This window comes from Apis cerana, linkage group LG5, assembly GCF_029169275.1.
Source record: "Apis cerana isolate GH-2021 linkage group LG5, AcerK_1.0, whole genome shotgun sequence".
Classification (NCBI taxonomy): Eukaryota; Metazoa; Arthropoda; class Insecta; order Hymenoptera; family Apidae; genus Apis; species Apis cerana.
In genome coordinates this window covers 2964747-2981599 of record NC_083856.1, presented here as the reverse complement: position 1 = coordinate 2981599, position 16853 = coordinate 2964747, and the positions used below count along the sequence as shown (strand labels likewise).

The window sequence follows — 16853 nt, the reverse complement described above, 5'->3', positions numbered from 1 at the left end:
CACCAATAGGTGTTTTGCAGATTCGATAACATATATGTAGTATGTAATCTAAAGACGAACGTACGTATAAGCACTGCAAAGTCTCAATAGCACGCTAGTACCATACGCAGATCGAGTGCGTGTGTGACTTCCCTCATTGGAGAAATGTCGTCGGCACTCGTGGCTGCTAAATAAACGACGAAACATGTCCGGACCGATAGTCAGTCGTGCGCAGACACCCGGCGGTGATGTTCAAATAGGTATAACAGTGGGTTGTGTTATCTGTAATAGGACTGACAAGTTGTTAAGATGTTCACGGTGCAAGGCCGTCTTTTATTGTACTAAAGAACACCAGAAACGAGACTGGAAACGTCACAAAGAATTTTGTGCGATTCATTCTATGGAATCGATCGTATCAGATACAGTTTCGGCTACTAGTCAAAATTCCATTCTAAAATCTAATAAAAAGGAATCATCTTTAAAGAACTGCCAGATTTCAACTGCACCAGTGGTTTCTAACCTAAGCGAGAAATCAGTGTTAGGAAGAACGCGAGGATCAAACGTTGTTCCAGATGTACATAATAACGTGAAACATCTTGAAGGTACATGAAACTAAATCTCGTTTTCGTCAGATTTTTTTACAAAACTCTTTAATATTAGAATATTCCTGTAAACATTTAATAATATATATTTTATTCTACAAAAAGTGGAATATTTTATCATTAAATTATTTTTAGTAATGAATAATTCATTATATACTGTAAATAGCATAAAATAAATATAACTTTCATTTTATCATAATTAAAGATTGTTATATGATTCTACTGTTTACAGGAATCAACAAACAGACAGAAAAAATAAAAGGACAATTAGATCACAAGGAAAGCCAAAATTCCAAAAGAAAATCTAATAACATTAAAACAAAAGGTACTCGTACTAACAGAGTAGATGGATGGACTTCTCCAATAACATATGAAGGAAGTTCTGAAGATACAATCTTAGGTGCCAGAACAGAATCATTGAATCCTGCTTTACAAGATTCAAGAATTCTTGATAATCTACAAGACAATGAACTAGATATGCCTACTCAACATCATAACGGTATGAAGAACTTTCCAGAGGTTCATTTAACTCGTGAAGAAGAACTTCTACCACCTTTTCTCCATAAAAATAAAAATAATCTCGAAAAATTAATAGACGATATAAGCAGAAATGTGATTAGAGACATGGATGAATATGGTATGTGTGTGGTAGATAATTTTCTAGGAACGGAAAAAGGTGGTGCAGTGTTAAAAGAAGTTTTAAATATGTACAGTGCTGGATTATTTAAGGATGGACAATTGGTTTCTAATAAAGCAGGTGCAAATGACTTAAAGACAATTCGTGGTGATCAAATAACGTGGCTTGATGGTAAAGAAAAACAATGTCAAAATATTGGGATGCTCATATCTCAAGTTGATGCAGTCATTATGAGGGCAAATAAAATGTGTAATAATGGAAAAATGGGAAAGTACACAATCAATGGAAGGACAAAGGTAAGCATATATATTTTTATTGAAATATATTTATATATTTTATATAATATTATTTATTTATTATTAATTATTACATAAAAATATATCATATTTATTTAATTCAATTTATTCTTTAATTTAATTTAATTTTATGAAAATTTATGTTTATTTCATTTGATTATATATATATATTTTTTTATAAATTATAATATATATTTATAAATTAATAAAAATTATATTAACATCTCATTATTTAATATATTAAATTTTGTTAATATATTATAATAATAAGGGAATAAGACTTAATAAAATTATATAGATATATAATATCTTTTTAATATACATATATGTATGTACATATATTGAAGATTGTATTAATTTTGTATGTTCTTTTTTATATTTTATTTTTATGCATGAAATAAGATATTAATTAATCCCAGAATATTTTTTGAACAAAAGTTTTTTTTTTATTTATTTAATTTGATAAATTTATTTAATATTTGGCAATTATGCGTAAAATATTAAATTGTCGGACGCATAATTGAATGTTTATTAATTTAGAATAGATTAGACAATAGAATTATTTTATGTTGAATATAATTCATAAAATCAAATTAATAAAATATTAGAATTAAATCATTTTCAATTGCAATGGTATATGCAAATATATCTATATATATTGATGGAATATTTTAGTAATTTAAAATATTTAAACAAATACTTCGTTTTTTAATAATTTAATAATTTACATAGTAATATAATATAATTAAGAATTTTGTTAAAAAATTATATTTACATTATGTATTTTATAAATATATACACTTTATTTATATAATAAATACATAACATTATATTTGTTGTGTATTTATATATTTATTAAATTAAGTTTTCAAATTATCAAGTAACAGTATTATTATAGTAAATCTTTTCTAATTTTAAACAAATGTCGAAATAAATTATAATCTATATATTATGAAAAGTGACTTACTATTATAAAAAAATTAATCAATTATTCTTGAATATTGTCAAAAAATATGTATATATATATAAATATCGATAATATTGAAAATCGATTTCTCGCGTGATATTCATAATCGAATTATAATCGAATATTTATAATCAAATATTTAATCGAATTTATTATCGAGTTGCAAGTATGTTAGTTTTTCTGAGTTATTATAAAAGTTCAAATGTATAAATAATAATTGTAAATTATAAATCAATGATATACGTTGTGAAAAAAAAGATTTCTTGTATCTTTCCAAGCATCGGTGTTTAATCTCGTAGGCGGTCAAAAGAGAGAGAGAAGTGATGGTAGGCAGAGAAGGTCAGGATCCCGAAATTGCAACGATCTTTCGGCTCAGGCGCCAAACTAAGAACCAAAACGAGAGTGGTAACCCACGAAGTGCAGTCGGTCACGTACGCCGTATAGCTGGCGCGCTGTTAGTTATCTTTTTTTCCTTGTCTTTCACTGACTCTCCCTTTCGTCTCTTATGCCAGAAAGTAGGCAGCATGTAAGTATTCTTCTCGATTACGTATCCCGTCTCTCGTAAACAAATTTGTATAAACCACGGAGTGAAACAGAGCAATGTGTTAGGAAAACTATTTATTTAGTATCAATGATCAGTTGCAACTGAAAAGTGTAACTATTGAAAAAATTTTATTCGTATTGTATTTAGTTCAAATATTTAATAATTTGCTAAATAAAGAATACAAAGTTATTTGTATAATCTTATTTGTATAAATTTAATCTTACAAAAGAAATAAGATGATAGAATTGGTTTTTTTTACGATTATTAGTTATAAAGATTTTAAGGTTATCTTAACCTGTTTTTTATTCTAATAAAATTATGCAACTTAGTGAATTAATCTTGAAGAATAACTCTTAAAGATATTTTTAAAATAAATTATTTTAATTTAATACTCTTGAATGATTATATTGATGATATATATATATATACATACACACCTAAATACATACATACATATTGTTTTTTTCAAAATGTGACAGTGGTTTTCATTTTTTTCATTGATCTTTTTTAATATACAAATATATTAAATATTCTAAGTATTTATTTAAATTAATTTATCATTATTATATATATTGTAATATTTCATAAAATATCATTTGAAGTGAATTATTTTTTAGATTGAAATATAATAAAAATTTACATATGTATTAAAAGAACTGAAAAAAAAGTGAAGAATGTGATTTTGTGAATTATACAATTTACAACTTATATAAGATTTATGAGAAAAAGTTTAATCTCATCATAGTTTGATCTCAATTCCTTTGCTAGATTAAACAACATTTTCATTTCTTCGATAAATGAAAGAACTGTAACTAAATAAAAAAAAAACTGAAATGAATCGAATTGTAACTATATTTTTGAACCAAACCTCACACAGTTCTATTACTGCTGCCATTTATAGTTCGCGAAAAGATATTCAGTACGCTTCGAATTCTTTTATTGTCCCGTACCAACATTCATTGTCTAATTAGAACGTTCAATTAACAATGTTCACGTAATGTTCTGTTTAAAATTTCTTTTTCATCTTTCTTCCTAATTCTAAAAAATATATATTATTGTTTATTATATATTATATTGTATCTCTTTAGCAAAATTGAAATTACCAAAAATTATATTAAAAATAAAATGAAAAAAAAAGAAAAAGATATTTGATAACAAAAAATTTAATTTCTTAAATCATATTTTTACATTATTTCAATGTAATTTCAATATAATTTCATTATATTCCAATATATATTTATATTTTTCTAAGTAAACTACAAACAAAAAAACTATGACAAATACATACAAATACATGGTCAAATACATTCTTAACACATACATTTGTGGTGAATTCTGACTTATTGATAATAAATGTACAATTATATGTTGGTTCATGGTAAAATAATATTTTTTTAAATATATCGTAGAAGATGTGATTATTATTAATATTTTATCTATAAAATGAGAAAGTTTCATATCTTAAGAGGAATTTCGTTAGATAATTATGTGTAGTTAAAATTATGTGACGTTATATAACAAAATTTAAAATTGATATAACTTAAACCTTTTGTTTGAACTAAATTAATTTAAAATTAAATATACAGAAATAGTTTTATTCTTTTAGGTTGTATAAATTTTAAATCAAAGCTTTTAAAATAATATATCTTACAATATATTTGTTTTATTAAATAATATTACCAAATTGTTTATTTATTATTTGGAATATTATATTATTGAAAACATTTATATATAATATGAACTCATTTTTATTAAATTCTTAATACAAAGAGTAAAAATTAGAAAAGGAAGTTCTTTTATAAAATTTTATAAAAAATATTGTATGAATATCATATAATAACTTATTTTCATATTTATAAAAAAATTTGTAATATCTTTTACTTAAATTCAGAAATAATATATATTTCAATTAATATTTTAAGAATATTTTGATTTAATTAAAATTATTTAATAGTGAATATAATATTTTATGAAATATAAAAGAAATATGATATCTGCAAGTTAAACATAATCATTATTATTTTTCTTGTGCAAAATATAAATATATTTAATAGAAATTAAATTTTATTTATGTTTTTAAGTTATTGACATAATAAGATGACCTAACTGAAAACTAACTGAGACTTAATCACATATTTTTATTCAATGATAATGATTATTTAAAGATATTTAAAAGATTCATAAATTATACAATAATTTTTTATAAAATTGAGAAATTTTTCAATTGAGGAATAATATTAAATATTATAGGGATATGTATGAAGAAATACAACAAACTATCTCTTTTTTTTTTTTTTTTAAGATAAATTATGCATTTATATAGTAAATGTTTTGATAATTGTGGCCTATGTGTTCATGTCAGACCGTTCACTTTCGATTAAATCCTTACATACGGCTAACTGCATCTCGCTCTTTAACCTTCGTGAAGGTGAAAGAATCGACGAGGTACGATATATACATATGCATATGCATTTACGCATATAGTTAGATGGCTGAGAGCGTGCCAATCATGTCTGGGGACGATTTTATAGTGATGTTTCCATAAGGGTATTTACCAGGACTTGTTGACTTTCTGATCGGTTCGATACATCTTTTGTGCGATTTGTAATGATCATATAATGTTTTATTAAATTTTCCTTTATATTTCAAAATTTGATTGTTATATTAATTAAAAATGTTTATTTTAAAGGAATTATATATATAGATTGTAGATGTAAATTCAAAAAAGCGAATTTATACATTTTTATATAAATTTTAGTGTAAAAAAAATGAGAAAATTTTGCAATAAATATACTTATCTTTAAATGATGTAATAAAGTATCGCTTCCTCACTACACGATTTATTGCTTTCAAACAATAGAATTAGTGAACATTTTATTGCCACTTTTGAAACAAATGATCATTGATCATAGCATAAAAGATTATTATGTTTATAATAGCGTTGTAATAAGGAAATTTAATACATAAAATTATTAGAAAAATTAAAAAATTTTATGCATTAACATATGTGAAAATGCTAATACAGAAAGAGGAAAGAGAATGAAATAAATTCAACGTAGATAAGAATAATTTTCCTTGTTTAATATGCGATGTATCTTTCAAATTAAATAGTTTCCACGAAAAAATATAAATTTTACATTTTTTTCAATTTCGAGAATTGTCAAAGAACTTTTTTTCGAATATTTATATTAAATACAATAACTTATTTGTAAAACAAAGTACCAATATCTAATATACAACAACTGTATAGTTCCAATCAATGACTCATATTGCAGAAATATTTTTCAGATTCGAACAATTGTAACAAACGCATATGTTTTGCTTTTCGTTCTATGAAACACGTGCAATAACATTAGCAGAACGGTTTTCCCCCGGAAATATCGCGTAATTCTCGCTTATTGCATTTAGGTAATCAATGTACTGATGTTTTCTCATTCTCTCTATCATTGCATCGTTTGTCGTTAATTAATTGAATTACGCATAAGTCGTTGATAAAATACGATTTTGAAATAATTCTTGGACGTTGTTCAAATGCTAAAAATCCGATTGTGACGCAGTCTCTGTATATTGTGAGTAATGCGAATTCAGAGGAGGATTGGATATTGCTATGCTTCTTTCACTGAATCGTCACTTAGATATAACAACTGTAAAATGTTGCTCAATGCTCATAGCATGTATAAATAGTTGTGAAATTAATTTAAAATATTTAAAAATTGTCTTTTATAAATTAATACTTTGTAGATTTCATATACATAACAATTCATAAATTGAAATTTGCATATAGATAGTGGATAATTAAAGATTCGAAATCAGCTATAAATATTACAATGAGTAATGTAAAAAAATATGAAATATCTACTAAAAGAGTAATACAAACTGTTCAACTATCATATTTATATATGCATATTTCGTTTATATGTAGTTTTTACATGTTTCGAATTTGCACTTGTAATAATATTAATGCACGATTTAGAAATAATATAACTTAGATTATTTTCAAATAAATAGCTATTAATATTTGAGATGTCAACAATTGATATTTGTAATTTTAAAAGATAATTTTAACATTTTTTCAATTTTTGATTTAGCTGATTTCTATTAATTTTATATAATATTTCTTAATTTTATAATCAAATCATAATGAAAGATACGATACAATATTTTTAGAAGTGTAAAAATATTATATTACAAACTGATTGAGTCTGAGAGAAGACTCTTCCAATGACTAATCTACAAGAAATATGAGCTACGTCATTCATAATATGGCTTTGGCAGATTTATGTATTTGGCAACGATCGATAATCCATTCTTCACAATTCAATTCTATAATTTTTTTCATTCGTTTATATATATACAATTCGTTTATATACGCGTTTATATACAATTCATATTTAAAAATTAAATGAAAAATAAATATATATATTTCCAGTACATTTATTAAATTATATAAACATATGTACATAAGATTTTTTAATAATTTATTTATGATTATTACATTATTATATTACTACTAACTCAAATTAAAAACAAGATAATTCAATAATTAAAAAAAAAATATTGGAAAGTATATTTCTCTATTTCTGATGTTTTGATTCACTTATAAATATTACGAAAATGATCAAAAATATTTGAATATAATTATTGTATATTGAATATTAATAGTTGCTAGTTGATCACAAAAAGCAAAATTAATTTATTAAAAAACAGACACGAAACAAAAAAATATGAATGAACTGAAATGAAATATGTTAATCACTATTTAAAAGATCTAAAAAATTTCAGCAAAATATTTATTTTATCTCACAGGGCAAATAATAATTCATCAACAAAAAATGATAAAAAATATTTTAAACCCTAAGAAAGAAATCTCTTTCAATCAAAATTTGTTAACCAGTCACATAAAGTTTATTTTCTCAGAAAAAATATCATTTTCTCTCCTTTCAATCTTATATTAAATAAAAGAACATCAATTGCGTATAGCTACTCGACTTCCGGCTTAATAGGTACGATAATATTCATATATGAATTTCACCATATCAAAGAATTTTATCTTTTTCCGCGTCGAAAAAAGCAATTTTTTTTATTTGACTGTTCGTAATCAGTGGTAATGATTCTTATACTTATTATTTTAATAATGTACTTTTGGCAAGTCGTATCTGTTATCTTAGCAACGTGACAAGCTGCACGTAATGTGTATGATATCGAACGTTTTGTCTCGATGTTGCACTTTATCTATATCGTATCAGTAGATGCCAGTTATAATAAATTCAATTATCTTTAAAGATAAATAAGCACACAGGAAAATAATAAAAAGAAAAGCAGATTTAAACAAGATATGAAATACCTTTCAAGATTTACACGCCCGAGAGATCGGACAATTGTAAGCAATGAATAATGCGGTTGTGATTGATTTAATGAAAAGAATAGTATGTTTCGCGTTTAATTTGCTCGAACAATTTCTGTCGTCGTATGGCGCGACGGAAATCAAGAAAGATAATAGTTAACTGATTATACAGAATGTTTCTTCGCTGGTCTAGCGTTAAAACAAAACGACGTGCTCGGTGTCGAGCTCAGTATCAATTGTCCGTCTCTCAAGCTGATTCGATAGTGCACAATAGTTATTGAATATTATCGATATCAATATTGAACGTGGTAAAATCGTACGATATGCTTTGAGGAAAAAAAAATATTTCTATTCGGACCATATTATGTACATAGTAGGAACTTGTTCCTCCTTATTAGATAGTTTTTCATTGATATCATTTACTTTTTAGCTGGCACAGTGAAAGGCATTTGCCATTCTGGATCGTTGTTAGAGAACTTGTAACACGAGTGTCTTACTTGAATTAGAACGCATATTTTTGTATAATTTGAGACAGATCTCTCAATTGATGTAGTGTGCAAAAGTTATAGTTTATAAAAAATTTTATTTTATAATTTACTATTTTTAATTAATTATCAAATGATTTGTATCGTTTGTTAGTTGTATTTTTTGACAATTTTGCAAATGAAAAAAAATAAGAAATTTTAATTGTTATAAAATGTATTAACGATTTCATAGTTATGCTTGTTTGACAAATTAAAAATTATAGTTACAATTTTAACAGTATTTCCAATTCTTAAAAATATAATTTACTTAATTTACTTTCAATTATTTATCAGACTCAATACTTTTAATAAGAATTTAATAATTTAATAAGTTCTTAATAAAAATTTCATAAAATTTTTTTTAACTATTATAGCTTTTTTATATAAATATAAAAATAAAAAAGCTATAAATTCAAAAAATTTATGAATATGTCGATACATTTCAGAGATATGAACAAATAAAAATATTTTTTTTTCAGTTTTCAAATTTATAATAGAATTATATATTTCTTTATGAATATATATATATTCTTATATAGAATATTATATATTTTTTCTGTATGAATTTCTTAATAAAGGCTTCTCATAAAGCCTTTTTATATCGATATTTACAAAATAAAAAAAAAAAAAAAAAAAAGAAATCATTCAGTATATATTTCGGATTACATGATAATACACACGCTGCCGAAAGTAGTACCAAGGTTAGAGATCTATTGGGTCAAGGCTAAAATGTGATCCCTATTCATTCTACCGCTGGAATCTTTGCGCATATCTGAACTCTTCTTGTACATGTGCGCATAATCGAAAATTTTTGACTCCGTTACTGTTTAATTATACTGATAATATCTTAATAAAAATAATATTTAGTTTGATTAAATGTTAAGAAAAAATTTTTTTTTAATAATTATAAAAATAAATTTCATTTTGTATAATAGATTTATAATAAACACGATAAAAGTTTGGATTTATAATTACAAATTTCAATTTTTTATTCTTTTATCAAATTTCTTTTTTGTTGAAATGAGTGAAAATGAAAATTAATAAATTTTATTATTTATCAATAAATTTCAAGTAAATGTTTCATATTATATTATTTTTATTATTAGATACAATATATTTTAAATATATCTATATTCTGAAACTATGATTATTTTGCTTGTAACGGAAATAATAGATGTTCATTAAATAAAAAAAATTAATTTATAACGAATAATTATTATTAAAGTTATTATACTTATGTTTTAATCATTGTCAAAAACTCTCACTATATACAGATTAAAATCTTGATGCTCATATTTTTAGTCTGTCTTATCTCATATTCCTATCTTCTTCTTTATAATTTATATATACTTTATAATTACCTTATATATCTTATAGTGGACATGTTTTAAGTTGAATAAATGTAATAAATTTTTTATTATTATAATTGTATCATGAAAATTTAACGAATACAACAGTACTTAAAAAAGAAATATATTATAATTGTAATCTATTAACAATTCTATTTATTATTTGATTTATGTTATCTTTTGAAGAATATTATAAAATGTGAGCTATAGTTAATGTGTATACTAAAAATAGTATTATTAAACTCTGAAATAGTTTATAAAATTAAATTTTCTTATATTATTATTATATTATAAATAATATAAATATTATGATTCCAGTTCTTTATTACATAATTCGAAAAGAAGAATAAAATAAAATATTATAGAAGATGAAATATGTAAGATATTTATATTTAACAATTTTAGTGAAAAATTGATATAGAGTCATTCAACAAAATTTAAGAAAAAGTCAGTATATATCATAATAATATATCCCATAATAATTTTCTAAAACTCTTGTTGAAATAATTTTTATATGATAACACACAATAAAACAAAATATTGAGTCACAGAATTCTTAGAATTCTTCAAGTCTTAATCTTGTTCACCCTCTTGAGATTTGATATATGTCTATAAAATTTTATACAAGAAAGCATTTCCAATTTCTTTCTTCCTTAGAAATTGAAAATGAAATTTTGCAAAAAAAGATTTAATCTTGAGTTAATATCTTTAATGGTATTATATATTGGCTTTCATAAATTGATATGTGTAATATACATTTTTTTTGCACAAAATTACATATCAAATTTTAAAATTTATATAAATATAAAATTGATATATTTATATATTATATATTATTATAAAATTTTATATATAATTTTATTAAAATTTTATATATTTATTCTTTTTTATTCTCATTGACAATTATTATTAATAAATAAAACATTTTAAATTATTCCTAATTTTTATCACAATAATTAATAAAATTCCGCATATATGAAAATATAAAATTTTTTAGTTGATAGATATGAATCTACGCAGAAAGAATAGATAATATTGCATGCAACTTATGAATCATACATTTTATGTGTAAAAATGAATGAACATTTCGTTTTGATTTAATGTCATGTTGATTATTGTCTTAAGTTATTACGCTGAGTAAGTATTCAGACCAACGATTTCATGGTACGTTTAATAATTGGAAATAAAAAAGATTATAAGTACTATGATAAACTGCATCATATGATTTTCTTTATTTTTATAATACAAAACTTTTTAAATTGTTAATTAAGAAAATTTTAAATTATTAAAATAAAAATATCAAATGCAATTTATTTAGAAACAAACTAAAAAATAATTTAAGCAAAATATTTTATAATTTTTTTATATTAAAAAATAAATTACTCGTTTTTTCACATACATTATTAATTAAAAACAAATAATAAAATGATATAAGTATTAAAAATAACGTATCGTAAATTTATAATTGCCAATTGAAAACAAAGGAATTAATGTAAGTCCACTACTACCTTTCGTTACATATCTCACGAAATCATTTTTTAGTTTCATTCAATATGACTTAATACATATAGTATTCAAAGTATGTTCCATTGAACTATATATATGTCATAAATTTTACGTTATCTTTAACATTATATTCTGAGAGACAAGAAGCAATTAACATTTAGACAATTCTAAGTTATCAAATAAAGTTGATAATCTTTTTATATTAATCTTTATAAATATTATGCATCGATTAATTCTTCTATATGTTTTAAAATTAAATATGAAAAATAATTATATAATCAATTTTAACAATAATAAAAGAAATTAATATTGAGAAATATGTATAAACATATAATTTAAAATCTTGAAATATAAATTTTAAATATGTTATTGAAAGTAAAAAATTTTAAGTATTGAAAATATTTTTTTAAAAAATTATTAAATTTTAATAAGATAATTGAATTATTGAGTAATCGATATATGTAATCGATTATTATAAAAATTAATTCTAAATTTTCTATCAATAAATGAATTCAGCTGAAACCTGCATGATTGAAAAGCTGATTAGAATTATAGTAAATATTATAATGTGATTTCGATTATGATATTTTTAAACCATTATTATCTATGTCTAGTTAATCAATTCTGATTAAAATTCTTAAAGTATTATTATATTTTGATTATGATATCCTTAGTATAATAATCTTATCATCAGAAAAATACATTATAGGATTTATTCTATATATATTATTGTACAATATAGAAATATAAACAAAATTGTAGAATTTTCAAATTAATCGATTATTAATTCATTAATTTGAAAATTTGAAAAACTTGATTAATTAAATATTTAATAGAATTGATTTTTTAATCAATTAATATATAAGATGAAAAAAATATTATTTTAAGGTATTTGACCATATTGTAATCATTTCCGTTTATTATAACACACCGGAAACAAATATTTTGTACATATTGAACACTTATAAATACGGTACCGACTTATTTAACTTGCGATAATATAAGATTATTATCTACAATGTCATACATTTGTTTTATTACGTTTCCAAGATTATTTATCTTTTTCACTTTCGTTGTTAATTTAAAAAAAAAATGTCCATCGTTGATAAATAGTTAAAAATTAATTTATATTTAAGAACAGAAATCTATTTAAAATACTTATCATACATATTATATTATATTATATTGGATTATATTATATTATCTTTTTTATTTGAAAAAAAAAATGAATGAATTATATTAAAAATTCTGATATGATATATGTACGATGAAATCAATATTATTGATGATTGTTTACAAATCACGAATTCATAATAAACCAGTTTGCAAATACATTTGATTTCTTGATTAAAAGTACGATGTATTATTTTTCAGGCGATGGTAGCTTGTTATCCTGGTCACGGTTCGCATTATGTGAAACACGTGGATAATCCTAATCGAGATGGACGATGCATCACAGCTATATATTATCTTAATCAAAATTGGGATATCAAGGTAAGGATTAGTTTAATCATCCCATTTCAATATTCCATTCCAATTTTTTTTCATTAAACTTTTATTCTATTCTTTTATCTAAATTGAGAATTAATTTGAGAATGACTTTTAATTTTAATATTAAAATTTTATTTAATTATTAAATTCTTTTATTAAAAAATTTTATAATTTTAATATATGAAAATTTTTTGAACCTGAGTATTTATTTTAAATTCATGATACTTATTAATAGTTTCACTACGCATATACATATTACACGTGTAATACTTTGAAACTTGGTTTCTTGATATAATCGCATTACAGGGTCATTCTGCTTTAATGATTATTCTAACGATATATTAAATTATATTTGCTGTACATATTATATTTATTTGCTAAACAAGGATTTAGTGATTAGTGAGAAAGTGATTATTTGACATTAAAATTAAGTTATTAGCAAAATTTTGTTTATAAATTCATTTAAAGATAAATTTTTCATTTTAATTTATTATTAAATTATTGTTAATGATTTTTTATTCTAATATCTTTAAATTTTAGATGCATATTATTACACTTATTAATTATAAAATATATAAAACATTAAATTTCTACGTTATCTATGTTCATCGTAAATTTTTCTCATAGTTATCTTGTTATCTCTCATTCATCCTGCATATGCAACCATAAATGCTTGAATTTTAAAAGTAAAGATATTGTATCATAAAGGGCATACGAACACGAAGGGCATTCAGAGCCTACGTGAGTTGTCTCATGTAACGATGCTTCTGTCCCATATATGCTTGGAAATATCGTTAAGTAATATTTACATTAATTTACATAAAAAAATAGACTTGTTTAAACACGTGTTGTCTTATATTTATAATATAAAAGCAGTAAAATATAAAATACATTATGTCTATTATTTTTAATCATGCATTAATATATCCTTGACTTGATAAGAGAGAGAGAGAGATTTGATGAGAGAACTTGTATAACATTTACGTTCATTGACCTCTTTTTGAACAAGTTTTAAGTTGGAACTGTTTTATCTTTAAATACATTCGAATATCATTGAAGACTTAATATTACTATTTACGATTCTTTCAACTATTGTTTTAAACCTCATCATTGTTTCAATAAACAATTTAAATAAAGTTTTTAATATTTTAAAAAGAATATCTTAAAATTACAATTAAATATTAAAAAGTTATATATGTTAATTCTTACATATTTTTTTTAAAGTTGGAAAATTTTTTAGATAAATAGAAAATTTAATAGAAAATCAATAGAAATAAAAGACAAGCTTAAGAATCTTAAAGACTTAAAAGATCAAAAATTTGTATATTCAATATTTATATTATTAAAATAAAATTTTTTATAAAATTTCTATTCATTATTTTTCACTATTCATTATATTTGATTAAGAAAATAATTTAATGCTATTTTAAACTATGAGTTTTTATTTCTAATAATAATTTATATTTAATTTCGATATTTTTAGAAAAACGGTGGTCTCTTGAGGATATTTCCAGAAGGCTGGCGTGATCAAGTAGCAGATATTGAGCCTCTTTTCGACAGAATACTGTTCTTCTGGTCAGACAGGAGAAATCCGCATGAGGTTCAGCCAGCATATAAAACAAGATATGCAATCACTCTATGGTATTTTGATGCAGAAGAAAGAAATCAAGCTTGCCGAAGATATCAAAAAGAAAGTAAGTAACATTCAAAAAAATTAATGTTTTTGAATGTTTGTTTAATAGCAAATAGTTCAATTAAAACATATTTTAATATTATTATTAAAAAATGTAGCATATAGTTACTCAAAAAACAAAGAAATTTTGAATAAAAAAATTATAAGTAAGTAATATTCAAAAAAATTAATGTTTTAGTTAATAGCAAATTGTTCAATTAAAACATATTTTAATATTATTATTAAAAAATGCAGCATATAGTTAAAATAGTCAAAAAATAAAGAAATTTTGAATAAAAAAATTATTAAATTAAATAATATACAAAATAAAAGATATTGATTGTGATTTTGAATTTTTTCAATTTACAATCTTATATATATGTAAATCTAAATTTATAAATCGTATTATTAAAATTTTATTTTTTGTATATTAGCTTTTTTAATATTTCAAATAATAAAAATGATTAAATATAGTATGATGAGGTTTAAAATATTGGAGAAATAATTTTAATAATTTTGAACAATAGTTGATTTAATTATTTATTTTCCAGAAGAATTACATGTGAAGAATGAAAGTTCGTGAGACATGGAGTCTGAAGGACCATTACACCGTCCGTCGACTGAAATTGTAACTCTATTAGTTAAAGTTATACACCTGTACATAGTTATACGAAGAAAGCACTGGTATATAAACTATTATGTATTATTCTGTATTATGATATAGTTGAGATTGTAGGAGGTACGGACATCGGAGTATATAAAAATTTAAGGATGTGCAATAAATATATAAGCGCGTTCTTTTTTTATATGATGGCATTGTAATATATTTCGATGAGTAAATGCGCGTAGCCTTTACAGTTCATTATTATACATATTAATCATTAATCTCTGTTTTTTCTAACACTTTAATGCTCACACTGTAATCGAACGTTTGTAAAAGTTTAGCATTCGCTTGCCACGATTGTAAGTTTGTTCGTTATATCAATATAATATTTAGCTTCAATATTTGAAGCATTAAAATTTTTTGCAGCATTCGTAATTCGTATACGACTGCTAAAGTTATATAGTGTACAGAAAGGACGAAAGAGCATAAAATGTATGTGTAGGATGAGAGTGAAAGTTTGTATGCTAAAGAAAGATTTAAATAATGAAATTAATGTTTCTATCTTAAAATTTGCTAAACAAAAATTCTGTCTTATTATTAACTACATATGTTCCCTTTAACTTCTGTATAGCTGATATTGTTAGTAACAATTCAGCTTGTTATTAATATCAAAAATTGTAATATTTGTGAATCGTACTATTACGTTTTATTATTGCATCTCATATATTACGCGTTGTTCTATAAAGTTATAATCCTTATATTGATGTTTGATTAAACGGCCAGTAATTGACTTATGCTTCCAGCGCAGTGAATTGAGATATGCCGGGGCCCAGTCTGTACCTGTAATATTGTTATGTACATTACGAAGAGGTAGAAACACATGTGTTTAATATTGTATGTATCTATTTATATAAATCGATAAGAAAAAAAAAAAAACACGAAAAAAGTGAAATAAACATGTATTTCCTATGTCCTACATAGAAAATCCGATCAACTTTGTTAGTTAATCTGAGAAAAAAGTAAAAAAAGTGTTAAATTTCTCAGAGATATATTATGTTGATAATATTAAACATATTCATAAGGATGTTGTTATTAAATTATTTTTCAATTCTCTTTTGTTATATTGAATATAAAAAGTCAAGAAATTACCTAATATTTTCATGAGTTATTAAATTATTTTTTAATAATCAAACTTAATTTAACATGTTTTTATTTTAATAATAAACATTTTTATGGATTAAATTACGAACTAAAAATGCATATTTTGAAATATTATAAAAAATTACTATATAAAATTGATGAAAATTAAAGTGTGAAAATAAATATTATATTAATATT

The 16853-nt window shown here is 22.6% G+C and overlaps 1 protein-coding gene across 3 annotated transcripts; it reads left to right on the top strand.

Annotated features, from left to right (window-relative positions):
- The first annotated feature begins 184 nt into the window (after positions 1-184).
- On the top strand, positions 185-16626 carry LOC108001374 (egl nine homolog 1). Of its 3 annotated transcripts, none has more exons than XM_017062347.3 (5): positions 185-581; positions 814-1514; positions 13123-13242; positions 14723-14933; positions 15466-16626. In XM_017062347.3, the coding sequence occupies exons 1-5, from the start codon at positions 185-187 to the stop codon at positions 15492-15494; spliced, it is 1458 nt and encodes a 485-aa protein (XP_016917836.1). In that variant the 3' UTR covers positions 15495-16626. The 3 variants fall into 3 exon arrangements, with proteins under 3 accessions (XP_016917836.1, XP_016917834.1, XP_016917837.1); XM_017062345.3 differs by having other exon boundaries at positions 15463-16626; XM_017062348.3 differs by lacking the exons at positions 14723-14933; positions 15466-16626 and adding an exon at positions 2781-3007.
- Positions 16627-16853: the final 227 nt, after the last annotated feature.